General features: G+C 41.0%; 1 protein-coding gene across 5 annotated transcripts in view; it reads left to right on the top strand.

Moving 5' to 3' along the window:
- Window positions 1-2,775: 2,775 nt before the first annotated feature.
- The window catches only part of P4HA3 (prolyl 4-hydroxylase subunit alpha 3), a 37,959-nt gene continuing 26,536 nt past the window's right edge, over window positions 2,776-14,198 (top strand). For all 5 annotated transcript variants that reach the window (XM_079103801.1, XM_079103800.1, XM_079103798.1 and 2 more), the window contains exons 1-4: window positions 2,776-3,004; window positions 9,712-9,854; window positions 10,668-10,891; window positions 13,865-14,014. In XM_079103801.1, coding sequence (XP_078959927.1) covers window positions 2,805-3,004; window positions 9,712-9,854; window positions 10,668-10,891; window positions 13,865-14,014 — 717 coding nt within the window. In that variant the 5' untranslated portion in view covers window positions 2,776-2,804. The remainder of the gene's footprint in view (window positions 3,005-9,711; window positions 9,855-10,667; window positions 10,892-13,864; window positions 14,015-14,198) is intronic.

Here is a 14,198-nt window from a genome sequence, read left to right as displayed (position 1 = left end):
ACTGAGCACAACCCCAGCCCCAGGACCAATGTTATCTTGATACCAAAAGCAGACAAAGATAACACAAGGAAACTATAAACTAACTTATGAACATAGGCGTAAAAGCCTCAACAAAATTTTAGCAAACCAAATTCAGCAATATATAATCGAGATTATGTACTATGAGGGGTGTGGGATGTAGCTCGATGATATCGAGTGCTGGCCTAGTATGCTCAAGGCCCAGGGTTTGATCCTGTGTTACTTAGCTATTTGTTGCTGTGATCAAAGTACCTACCAATAACATTTATAGGAGAAAAAGTTTATTTTGAGCTCACAGTTTTGGAGGTTTAGTCCATGGTCAGCTGGCTCCATTGCTCTGGACTTAAGATGAAGCAGAACATCATGGTGGAAGGGTATGGCAGAGGAAAGCTGCTCAGCTCATGACACTCAGAAAGCAGAGAGTGGGCTTAAGGAGCCAGGGACAAGACATATCATCCCCAAGGACACTCTCCCAATATTTCTTCCAGCCATGCCCCACCTGCCTGTAGTTACAATGCAGTAATCCTTTCAAATTATTAATCCATCAACTGGACCAATTTACTGATTAGGTTACAATTCTCATTAAACTAATCATTTCAACTCTGAACATTCCTCCATGGTGTAACATGAGATTTGGGGGTGGGGGTAACACCTCACATTCAAACCATAACAAATTGCCAGCACCACACACACAGAGAAATAAATAAGTAATGCTTATATGCTGTGACCAATTAGAATGTATTTTAGGAATGCAAAGTTGGTTCAAACATACAAAAATATAACACAACATATTAAGAAAATTTAAAAAAAAAACATGATCATCTTAATATATATAGAAAACATTCACCAGATTATTAACATAACAAACTGGGAATTCAAAGGAACCAACCTGATTAGAACATTGACAGAAAACAAAAACAAAAACACCAAACCCTACGACTAATATCATACTTAACAGTGGAAGACTGAAAGCTCTTCTACTAAGACCTGGAATAAGAACATGAGTCTTTTCTTGCCACTTCTTTTTTTTTTTTCTTTCTCTTTTTTTTTTTTTTTTTCTTGCCACTTCTATTCAACATTACACTAGAACTACCACCCCAGTCAATTAGGTTCAGTAAACATGTAAAGGAAGAGAACAAAAAAAAAGAAACATCCAAATTGAAATAAAATAAGTAAACTATCTCTATTATCAGACAATTTAAAAGCATAAAATCTATGTGTAAAATCATAAGAAATCAAAAACATCATAAAACTAATAAACAGTTTCAACAAGATTACATGATACAAGATCCATATACCAAACTTTATTGTATTTCTGTACACTTGCAATGGACCAGTATCTTATCCCTGGCACCTCCCCTGACATCACTTTCCCTCTCCCCGACTTTTGGAGGCCACCACCAGGGAAGTTAGTACATGTAGGATGCTTGGGACAGTTGCCAACAGGAAAAAACTTATTATTTATTATTTTACTGTTGCTCTTGTCATTACCATTATCGCCACCTTTAAAACTTCTATTGGGTTTTCAGAGGAGGGTGGCTACATTTTATTAGTATGCTGTGGAAAGCCTTTCACAACCTGGCAGTCCTAACGACCAGGAATGTCATCATTTTTGTAATTCAAACTATTTTCCACCTGCAAATCTTGGTACGCAAAGGTACCTTCTGTCAGGAAAACCCGATTTGCCTGTCATCATCCAGGCAATTCCTTTTCATCCTGTTGGATTAACACACATCCTCTTCTGTGAAACCCTCTCTACCACCTATAAACAGAGGTGGGCTCCCTTCTCAGTGCTGCTGCTGCACATCACACAGCCCTCCATTACCCTGACAGCAATTTAAAATTTTTAAAATTTATTTTATCTATCTATCTACCTATCTATCTTATTTATTTATTTTGCGGTACTGGGGATTAAACCTAGAGGCACACTTACCACAGGGCTACAACATTAGCCCTTGTTTATTTTTGGAGGCAGAGTCTTACTAAGTTGCCCAGCTGACCTCAAACTTGGGATCCTCCTGCCTCAGCCTCCCCAGTAGCTGAGATTACAGGTGTGTGCCACTAGCCACCCGGCGGATAGCACTTTTTTTGTGGTTTTGGTTTATATTTCTAACTGCCCATGTGAGTGCAGGTTTGGGTCTGCTATTTCTTCGTGTCCTCAGCACAATAGCATAAATGCTAATATTTGTTGCCTGAAAATAAATGAGCATAGACTGAGGAATGAATAAAAGGGGCAAAAAGAATGAGCTGGTAGAATATTTTTGTTTGCTTAAGTGACTTTTAAAATACACAACAGGCATATGGAATCCCGAGGTTTTAAGTTGTGTAAGTCCTGTGCTATTCATCCTTTAGTATAGCTCAGCGGTGACACCTGCGAAGCGTTTGCCTAGGCGCTGCTCTCTCACCGCTTCACCCACATCGCCGTCGCCATGCCGCATCACTTACTCTCGCGATTTCCTCACCAAAATCCAGGTGTGTCTGTGCATTTCCACCCATTGTACCAGAGAGGTGAGTATTTTGGGGGTGGCCTTGTACAGCCCTAGACCAGTGAATTCATTGGTCACCCCACGTCCTGCCTCAGTTTTCCCAGTGTGCCGGGCACAGCAGAAATCTTCCGGAGGTTGCGATTTAGTGGCGGGTGGGCGGACACCGAGGTGCACCCCGGGCGGCCAGGGAGCTGCACGGGGCGGGGGGCGAGGCGGGGCGGGCAGCTGGCCGAGGGGTGGGGCGGCCGGGAGCGCGGGGCCGACGGGCGGGACGTCGCAGGGGACGCGCGAGCGCCGGCGATGGGCCTCGCCGCGCGGCTGGCGGCGCTGCTGGCGCTGCTGGCGCTGCGGGCCGAGGACCTGTTAGGGGCCGCGGCGCGAGAGGACACGTTCTCGGCGCTGACCTGCGTGGCGCGCGCCCTGGCGCCCGAGCGGCGGCTGCTGGGGCTGCTGCGGCGCTACCTGCGCGGGGAGGAGGCGCGGCTGAGGGACCTGACCAGGTGAGGGCGTGAAGGCTGAGCGCAGCCGAGGGCTCTGAGTGGCAGACCGTGGGGTGGGGTCTGAAGCTCACCGTGTGCGGGACCCTTGGACACCGAAGCATGAGGTGTTGGGGAGCAGTTTCAATCTGCACACTGTGTGGGAACACACACACACACACACACACACACACACACACCAGATCCAGCCTCACACATAGGAGTTGATACACCGTGGGACAGTGTGGCAGGGGTGACTCGGGCAGAGGGGACCTCACAAGAGCTGTGTCGAGCTGTGTGGGACCCTAGGCTCTGTGTCACACTGCCACACGCACAGGGGAATGTTGCGGTGAAACAGAGACACTGCCAGAGTGAGATGGTGAGACCAGGGTGATGCTCTCACTCTATGTGTGTTGGCTTTTTGAGCCTCCACTGTGAAACACCATGTGACCCAGCAAACTGATGTTTAGTATGAGGAATCATGACATTCTACCATGTATGAGATGGATGTGTCCCTGGGACTGGGTGGACAAGACAATATAGATATCACACTCTGCATACAAAAGATGATGGAATAATTGTGTGGATCACTATATGAATCATGCTTCATTAATTCATCCAACACATATGTTTGAGTGCCCACTCTGAGCCCTGCACTGTTCCAGGCACTGGGGACAAAATGGTGAACAAGACTCAACTATGTCTTCAAGGAGTTTGGGCCCCTAGCACCATTATTGTTAATCAAAAATATCTTTTCCCTCCCTCGTTTTGACTCCTTCTCCTTCTCCTCCTCCTCCTCCTCCTCCTCCTCCTCCTCCTCCTCCTCCTCCTCTTCCTCTCTCTTTTTCTCTCTCTCTCTCTCTCTCTCTCTCTCTCTCTCTCTTTTGGGTACCTGGGATTGAACTCAGGGGTGCTCAACCACTGAGCCACTGAGCCACATCCCCAGCCCTTTTTTATATTTTTTATTTAGGAGACAAAGTCTCACTAGGTTGCCAAGGGCCTTGCTAAATTGCTGAGGCTGGCTTTGAACTTGTGATCCTCCTGTCTCAGCCTCCCAGGCAGCTGTAATTACAGGCCTTGCCCAGCTTTCCTTCTCTTTACACATGTAAAAGCTGCTCATGTGGTGGGTTGGAGCCTCCAAGGGGCCTGGTGGGAGACACTTCAAGGGGTTTTGGGTGGGGAGTGACTCTGAGGCTCAGTGTAACCTCCAAATGTACTAAATATTAAATAAATGGCAACCAAGGTGTTATATGTGTATGAAAGTATTTGACACCAAGAAAACACTTTGAAAAGCCCTACTTGATGCTAGAAGATACTGAGGGTAGCATTCATAGGCAGTTGCTCAGAGTTTGCTATCCAAGCAAAATACTAGTACTACACACTATGGAATAAATTATTATAAGCCTTGGGAATCTGGAACACAATGATCATGTATTGACTCGGTCAGTTCTAAACAATGAAAGATGAATGATTGTATATAGTAGCACATGTATCACTATGTGTTGTGCCTTCTCTGCTTGGGATATTGAGAAGCCCACAACTCTGTAAGAAGCAGTGATTGTGACCATATCACTATCAGTATGCTAAAATTGTATTTATACCATGTGACCCTCTCACCGAGCTGAGACAACACAGTGAGCTGTTAAAAAAACTTTGAGTGAGGGCTGAGGTGGTGACTCAGTGGTGAGAGTGCTTGCCTAGCATGTGTGAGGCCCTGGGTTCAATACTCAACACCACGTTAAAAAAATAAATTTAAAAGGCATCGTGTCCATCTACAACTAAAAAAAAAAAAAAAAAAAAAAAAAAACTTTGAGTGAGTGTATGTGATAATAATATGATTCTGGAGTGACATGGGGAAAATGTATGTGGGACACTGGTGTGTGAGAGCTCCTGCATTGGAAGGTGTGTGAGTACTTGTCACAGTTTTGTAACAGTGGAAGTCTTGCATAAACCTCATGTCATTTGATTTTCACATACAATGCTTTGAAATAGGTTTGTATTACTCTCTTAATAAATGAAATATCATTTGAAATATGAGAAATCTTGAAGTCTAGTACCTTATCCAACATTTTAAGTCTAGGAGATAGCAAATCCATGACTAGGTATCGTTCTGTTGACCCTGTTCACTCAAGGTTCTTTCCATCATGCTGCGATGCCCCTCCTGCTTGCTTTTTCTGACATACCAGGACACAGACCAAGCTTCATAACTGCAGGAGGTTTTGTTCGTGGCCAGAGTATGTGATGGCTCAGTGCCTGGATTCAGGAGTTCAGTAGACCTTTATTTGAACCTTGACTCTGGCCTTGGATATGTTTTCTGTCCTCTTTAAGCTTTTACCTCCTCTCTATAAAATAATGATAAAAATAGTTCTTTCCCCTTTTGGTTGTTGCAAGGATTGATTACTGTGTAAAGGTATTTATCATTGTGTGTGACATGTAATAATTACTTGACAAATGTTAACGCTTCATGATTATTGTTCATTAGAACTGGCTGATGAAACTAATCCCCACTGTTGGTTGTAAGCATTTGCTAGGATTCCAAGAGGCCAAATAGAAAAAATAATTAGAAAAAAATTCTAGATCTTTTTCTCAGATGACTTATGAATATTTTATTTTGTAAAGTTTGTTTGAGTTGTAAAGTTATGAAGTTTGATATTTTGGAGACTATATTATGTTCTAAATGAACATTTCAAGTGAAATGTTTGCTTTTTAAAACATGAATTTTGGCAGTTTCTGCTCATTTTTCTATACTTCCAATCTGGATATCTTATGTAATTTGAGATGTTATTTCTAAGGCCCTCAGTTTATATTTTTTTTTAATTTCTAAATTGGGAAATGAAATATGTTTGGATGTTGAAATGATTCCCCTACCCCAAGTTAATGAATAAAAGTGATTCTAGTATAATACATATATTAGTCATACATATATAGTTAACCTGTAACTTTTTATGTTGTTGCAGTTTAAAAACTACAAAGAGTGAAAGAGTAGAATTAGCAGCAGTTGTTTCTGGACTAAGAATTAAGCATTCAGAATGTTTCAGAAGCACTGAGACAAAGCCACTTATGAATTTCAAAGAAGAAACACACTGAGTTGAAACAGCCATATACTGTGATCAGATAACCAACCCAGGCTATGTTTTATGCAGGGATTGGGTTGCAAATTCTATGTGGAAATTCTTGAAGGAAAGGATCTGATTTTCCACTCTCAGCAACATTTGTTAAAGCAAAAAGCCATTTAAGACATCCTGAGGTTTGAATTCAGCATCCCATAACTCAGTCTCTGGAAACTAGCTATTTGCTCAGACACTGGGCATAGGTCCAACTTTTGGATTCCAAACCAGCCTCAGATATCAGTCAATAGACTTTTTTTCCTTTTTTTCTTTGTGAGACAGAAAAAAACAGCATATTTGAACACTGAACTGGGTTGATGTGCTATAGTAGACACCAAACCCCTGACCTAAACAATTCAACCCAAGAATGCAAAAAAAAAAAAGATTTTTTCGTGGGTGGGAAAAAAATAAAGATTTAGACAGTATTTTTAATTTGACAGATGGCATGGAGCAAGTCTTCATCTCTCTACCTTGCTTCTTTCCCTTCATGCCTGGGTTTCCTCTGATGCCTGGTAAACATTAGTTCTTAACCTAATGAAGAGTCTATTCTGTTGTGGTAAAGGCGATGGAATTGTGCATGCTGAAAGAACACATAGAGATCTTCTAGACTGGATTAGTTTTTCATTTTAGAGAGTTTGGAAACTTAAGGTAGGTGGGAGACTGCATCAGAGTAAGTCTCAGTCCTCCTCCCAGCTCTTCCCTGTCCAACTACCTTATAAAATCACTGCCTACTCAGCCTCAATTGTTCCTGGACTTGCTCTTTAAGCTGGGTTCAGCCCAAGTCTCTGCTTGAACGTTTTTTCGTCTAGCAGTGGAATATCTTTCACTAAATAGTTCCATATGGAGCCAAAGCAGGAAATAATGGGCAGTAAAAAGATCCCACACCCTGAAGGATGGTTTAATTTCAAAACCCTGGAGTAGCAGCTCACAAACTGCCCTGTCTTTGGGATCAGATACGTCCTGGAACTTGACAGGCATCCCATGTCCTGCTTGGGTTACCCAGGCCCAGATTCTTGTTCCTTAATTTATGTTGAATTGAACATTTGTCTTCCTGGAAATGGCTGGACTAGTCGTCTTCTATTTCAGGGCCCCTTTCTTGAGAGCTCCAGCCTTTGGAAGTCCTTAGATCAGACTCTGCAGCCAGAGGTTGAAATCCTTCCACCCTGCCAGCCCTCTCTTCTTCTCGTTCATGCCTTTGTACTTGCCCACTCTTCCCAGAATGCTCTTATAGTTTCGTGTGCTCTTGTACTCATTTATACTCACCTTTCACACACACACTTTTTTCTTTTTGTTATTGTATTATTTTTGAAATTAACAATTTTTAGATAAGGTGAAAACACTCTTAGAGGACAGGACTAATATCCTTAACATGCCCTGTTAAATATAATCATTAAATTTCAATCAAATAAATTCCATCAATGTGTTAGAGAGAATAACCACAGTATATGACAGGAGAGGAAATACCATCTTTTGCTTATATGAACACTCTTATAGGACACATGGGGAAGAGAGAGAATATCTAGAAAGATGATCATTTCAGGTCCCACCATTTCCAGCCCTTTTCTTCAAGTGGCACCAATCTGAAAAACTGGAAGTGAAGCAGACAATACCATTCTATTCCCCATTACAATTATCGCCAGTTTCTGTGCTGTCTCCTTCCTGAATATCTCCCTTGACTGCGTCCCATCTTTTGCTCCCATAGTCACTGTTGTAGATCAGCCTCCCCATGTCTCTTGTATAGTTTTGAAGTGACCTCCTCCCTGGTCTTTCTGTCTCTAGTCCCTTCCACTTCTGAATCCTTCCCACCCTCTCACAGATTTAGGTATGTAAATAAGTCATAGAAATCCCACTCTCACTTATCTCTCTTAAAACCTCCCTTGACCTAATCTGGCCAATCAATCACCTTTTCTCTGTACTCCCCACTATGTCTTGTTCTTAAATCTGGTGTTGCATCTGTAAATATAATTATTTGTGTCTATCTTACCCATTGGACTGTGAGTCCTTGAGGCCAGGGTCTTATTAAAACTTTTGTCCTTAGCTCCTAGAAGAGTATATTTCATTCATTTTTTTTGCATAGAAATATGTATTGAACTTGGATAAGCAGTGATGAGAAATACATATTTTTTTGTCCATAAACTTTTTATGCAAGGATCCCATCTTGCTTTTGTATCCCCACTATCCAACATGGAGTCTGACATCTAGAAACTGACCAGATAGATTAACAGATTATAATGAATAAATATAGGTCAAGGCTCTGCTCCTTTGTATACATTGGTCCCTGTTAGCTTAAAGAAGATTCTTCCTCTCTTCTTTGTTCAATCTCCATGGGAAACATGGTAGAATCAGCGGAGAACCCAGTCTTCTGAGTTAGGCAGACTTGGACTCAGTTCTGGTTTTGCCATTTACTAACAGTGTGGCTTTGTTCCTGTTTCCTCTTCCATAAACGGGCAAAATAAAATACACTAAGTGTTGTTGGGGGGATTAAATGAGACAACATATTTAAGGATACCCAGTCATAGTAAGGGCTTAAAAAGTAGCAACCATTGATATTTTAACAAATCCTTCAAGAATCAAATCAAGTGCTATCTCTTCTGGGAAGTCATTCCTCACCCTTTCTAACTCCCACCTGGATTAGGTGAGCTGCTTACAAACTACCATAGGATTATATGTTTAATTTCTCCCAGTATGTGTCACAGTTTTCATGATTCATTCAATAGTGTTTTTGAGTTTCTGCCAAACCCTAAATATTGGATATAGAGTGATAACAGAACAAAAAGACTTCCTTTTAAAAAATTATGTGTATCTCTAAGACCCAACATGACATACAGTAATTTTTTTTTTTTTTTTTTTTTTTTTTTTTGTACCAGGGATTGAACTCACAGGCCCTTGACCACTGAGCAACATCCCAGCCCTATTTTTTTGTATTATATTTAGAGACAGGGTCTCACTGAGTTGCTTAGTGCCTCGCCATTGTTGAGGCTGGCTTTGAACTAGAGATCCTCCTATCTCAGCCTCCAGAGTCGCTGGGATTACAGGCGTGTGCGCCACCACGCCCGGCGACATATTGTAATTAACTGGTATAGACTGATTCATCCAGTGAACCAGCAAGTAGACCTACTTTTACTTTTATTTTTGGTACCAGCGATTGAACCCAAGGGCACTCAACCACTGAGCCACATCCCCAGCCCTTTTTTGTATTTTATTTAGAGACAGAATCTCAATGAGTTGCTCAGAGTCTCACTGAGTTGCTGAGACTGGCTTTGCACTCGTGATCCTTCTGCCTCAGCCTCCAGAGCTGCTGAGATTGTGGGTGTGCACCACCAGGCCCAGCAGACCTACTTTTATTGAATGGGTAGTTTTCATATTCTTCGTGTTTGCCTGGCTTTTTGGTCAGCCTGTTACATGAGTTTCAAGAGGTTCAGCATTTCAATTTTAGCTACTCCCCACTCCTACTGCCCTTGGGATCAAATCCAGGGCCTGGTTTATGAAAGGCAAGTGCTCTACCACTGAGCTACATCCTCAGCCCTATTTTGTCCATTACTCTTAATGTATGCACAGCATGCCAACCTTCCATGAGTGGAGCAGTTGTATCAGGAGGTGAGCTCATCTACTTCTCTCTTTCAGGTTCTATGACAAGGTGCTTTCCTTACATGAGGACCCGGCAGCCCCAGTGGCTAACCCTCTGCTTGCCTTTACTCTCATCAAACGCCTGCAGTCTGACTGGAGGAATGTGGTGCATAGCCTGGAGGCCAGTGAGAACATCCAAGGTAATGAGGAAGAGGGCTGGAGGGTGACAGAGAAACTTCTGTCTCCTGACTCAGCATAGGGAGAGGAACTCTGGTGGTATGTGAAGAAGGGTAATGGAGTGAGTAGGTGTTGGTTGATGTTCTTAGTTCTTGTAAGTTCAGAAATTAGATCTTCTTGTTAATAGGTTATATGATTATAGATTAGAAAGCACTTTCATATCCATAGTCTCTGATCTTCACTACAATCCTGTGAAGAAGTGCAGGATATATCATGCCATTTGTATGTGTGTGAAGTAGTGGTCCTCCAGTAGTTCCTATTTTATTAAGTTTTTGATTTGAAAATGGGATTAATACAATGTCATCTGCAGCAAGAGCACTTTCCTAATTTATTCTATTTGTACTTTAAGAAGTTGGCTGGCTTTGGGGAATTTAAGAGAAAGAAAAGTTGTCCTCTTGTAGGGCAAGATTCCTGGGGGTATAAGATGGGACAATATAGTAAAGGTATATGTCTGCTTTGCTCTTCATTCACTCATTCTGAATGTTCCTCCACTCTGTTCCAGTAACTGTGCTTCACAGGAACTGGGAACACAAGACAAATAAAACATTATCTCATGGAATATTTGAATGGGTGGCCGTGCCTTGCATGTATTAAATGCTTAATAACACTTGGAATTTTTTGTTTTGTTTGTGTGTGTGTGTGTGTGTGTGTGTGTATAGTGCTGGGGATGGAACTCAGGCCCCTGTTCAAGCTAGGCAAGGGCTCTACCACTGAGCTACATCCCCAAGCCAATACCTGTTTTTTGAAGGGTAAATTATGTTATTACAATTTTATAGCTCTTAAGGATGGTTATGAGAAGGTGGAGCAAGACCTCCCAGCCTTTGAGGACCTTGAGGGAGCAGCACGGGCCCTAATGCGACTGCAGGACGTATACATGCTCAATGTGAAGGGCTTGGCCCGAGGTGTCTTTCAGAGAGTCACTGGCTCTGACGTCACTGACCTGTACAGTCCCGGACGGATCTTCTCCCTCACAGCAGATGACTGCTTCCAAATAGGCAAGGTAATGATATTCAGTGAGAAAGCCAATTGCTCAGCTCCAGTTTCTTGTGGATGAAATAAGTATGTCCAAATTGCTTTTACATATTTCTCATACTTATGGTAAACTTGGAATTTTGTACCATTCCTATTTTCAGAGAAAGAAACTAGATTCAGAGAGGATAGATAACAAAGGTCACACAATTGAGGAGTAGAATTAAATTTTGAACCTGGTCTTTAAACTCCAATCCCATGTTCTTTCCATGGTAAGTGAGGTGGTCAAATACTTAGGATGCCCTTGAGAGTGAAATGGGTGTTATTTATTGTGCTAGGAAAACAGACATAAAATAGGCAAAATGATCCTTTGGTCACCCTAACTATAACCCCTGCCAGTAAATGAACCACTGGGTGGAAAGGGAAAGCAGGCCAAATGGGTGAGGAAAGGGAGAAGAGGTGGTCATATGTAGATAAGATCATGGAGACAGCCTCCTTAGACTTTTTGGAATCCCCCCACAATGTTTCCTAAGTATTTGGAAATAATAAGTTAAATTAGTGTCAAAAAACTGAGGCATTTACTCTAACATTACTTGGGGAAAGAGACTTCAGGAACCTCCTATATGATGTATTTAACTAGTCTTTGATCACAAGTTATAATCACACTTGAGATCATTTTATAATATACTCTTTGCCAACCTTTGTCTTAGGAAAGCAATGCAGGGCTGGGGCTGTAGCTCAGTGGTAGAGCATTTGCCTAGCATGTGAGACACTGGGTTCGATCCTCGGCACCACTTGTAAATAAATGAATAAAGGTCCATCAACGTCTAAAAATATATTTAAAAAAAAAAAAGAAGCAATGGAGTAAATGTTTTTTAATTTTAAGGCAAAAATTGAAGGGAAGTGAATTTTTCCTGGCTTTTATAATATTCCTTAGCAGATCTGAGAGAGGACTTTGTGGGTCCTAGTTCAAAGTTTTAAGAATCAGTGTCCAAATTATTAATGCAGAGTGGATTACCCTGGGTCTCTCTTCATACCATTTTCCCTTTCTGAGGTCCTAAGCAGAATCAGATCCCAGTTGTCATATTCAAGGCTAATTTAAATTTGAGCCAGTTAATATAGTTTGATGTATGGTACCAATATGTGCTTCATTAGTAAGATCTTTCTGAAACTAAAACCATATGTTGAAAATTTAGTAAATCACTCTTGAAAAATTTCCTGGCAATCCTTATGTCCATATTTATTTTTTTAGCTTAAAAAATAAAACATTACAAATATCAGAAGAGTACATAAAATAATATAACGAGCAACTTTAAAATGTTATGTATGTTCAAATTTTGTTGTTTCAGCATTTTTCTTAGATTTCCTTGTTTCTGGTACCTGGTGTTTTCCATTTTTTCCTTGAAAATACATAATAAAATTATTTTTATATTTTGTTCAAAATATCTAAATATTTATGTTTGGAACAATTTCAGTTATCTCACTTGACCACAGTACTGGAACTTAAAGCTGCTCATGGAAATATTAATCAAATAAATAGTTAAGACTGGGGATGTGGCTCAGTGGTAGAGTGCTTGTCTAGCATGCTGGAGGCTCTAGGTTCAATCCTAGCAACAGAAAAAAGAATAAAATAAAACAAAAGGTTAACTCGGAAGAAAAAAATCAATTTTTTAATGTTATTCTTCAGCTCAATCCTTTTACAAAGAGGAAACTAGAGGAACAGAAATGTAAAACAGCAGATTAATGGAAGACCTAGGATAGGAATTAATTTATTATTTAGGCTATGAAATGCCCTATCTCTAGGTTCTGTCCAGGCTGGATGTTATACCTGAATTAGGCCATTTAGTAAGAGTTTTTCCAACTCTCTGACTTTATAATTCCATGTTGTTTCCAGTAATGACTTCCAGGAAATTCCACCTTCTGGTCTGGTTTTCTAGTTAGCTGTAAGCTATTAGGAGACAGGAGCTATGCTTGGCACATGTTGCCATATTACCCAGAATTCTGACATTTAATCAAAACAACTCCACCGAGCTCCCACAGCATCCCCACATCTGCCGTCATTATGGTGTCTAATGCATTTGTCACAATGATTGGTTTGCTCTTGTACCCTCCCTTGATTCCAGTTCTTTAAGGACAAAGGCCACCAGGAACATAACACTCAGCAAATACTGAATAAGTAAATAAATTTTAATCCATTCCTCACATTGCCACCAGCAACATCTTCCTGAAAACATGATATTTAAGACTATAATCAGCTTAGCCCATGTTCTTTAGGTTCATTTTTTGTTTCTTTGGATTACCTGAACATACTCTTGTCTTTGGCTTCTGTTTTTGCCATTATCCCACCTATTTATTTTTAATTTTTTTATTATTATTATTTTTTTGGTACAGGGAATTGAACCTAGGGGCACTCAACTACTGAGCCACACCCCAGCCTTTTAAATATTTTATTTAGAGACAGGGTCTCACTGAGTTGCTCAGGGCTCACTAAGTTACTGAGACCGACTTTGAAGTTGTGATCTTCCTCCTGAGCTGAGATTCTGGGATTATAGGTGTGCACCACCGCGCCTGGTTCATTTCCCCATCTTAAAGTGCTCTTCTTTCCAATTTCTGTTCTCTGAAACCTTTTCCTTCTTTAGGGAAGGCCTATCTCAGATGCCACTTTCTCCATGAGCTTGAGATTCCCAAGTCTCCTCACTTCTCTGTCCCTCCACAACATATTATGCATTTCTTCAAGCACTCCTACCATTCTGTTATGGTTTCTTAAGTTCATATCTCTTTTCTCTCACAGATTATAAATTCCTTAAATGCAACAACTATTGTGTCTCCTTTCGACCTAGTACAATGCCTTGTATATAATAGATGTTTAGTAAATTGAATTAAAATGAATTTGAGGTTAGACTTGCCTTCTTGGGTTCCAAAGGCTGTTTTACTCTTTAAATTATCATTTCCTTTCCTCTACCTGTGGACTAAGACTTTAGTGGTGGTATTTGTTTCCCTGTAGGTGGCCTATGACATGGGGGATTACTACCATGCCATTCCATGGCTGGAGGAGGCTGTCAGTCTCTTCCGAGGCTCTTATGGGGAGTGGAAGACAGAGGATGAGGCAAGCCTGGAAGATGCCTTGGATCACTTGGCCTTTGCCTGTTTCCAGGTAGGGGAGTAAGTGAAGCTCGCTGTTTGTGTCACAATAAAGGTAATGCTTTACATCTGCTTTACAACTTTCTAAGCATTTTCATGTCTTTTAATTTATTTTGTCTTCCTAATATGACCAAATGGGAGGGCATTTATTTTATTATTCAGCTATATCACGTGTGAGTAAATGAGGTCTCCAAAAA

This window comes from Sciurus vulgaris (genome assembly GCF_902686455.1).
Source record: "Sciurus vulgaris genome assembly, chromosome: 11".
Taxonomy (NCBI): Eukaryota; Metazoa; Chordata; class Mammalia; order Rodentia; family Sciuridae; genus Sciurus; species Sciurus vulgaris.
This window is presented reverse-complemented; position numbering and strand designations above follow the sequence as displayed.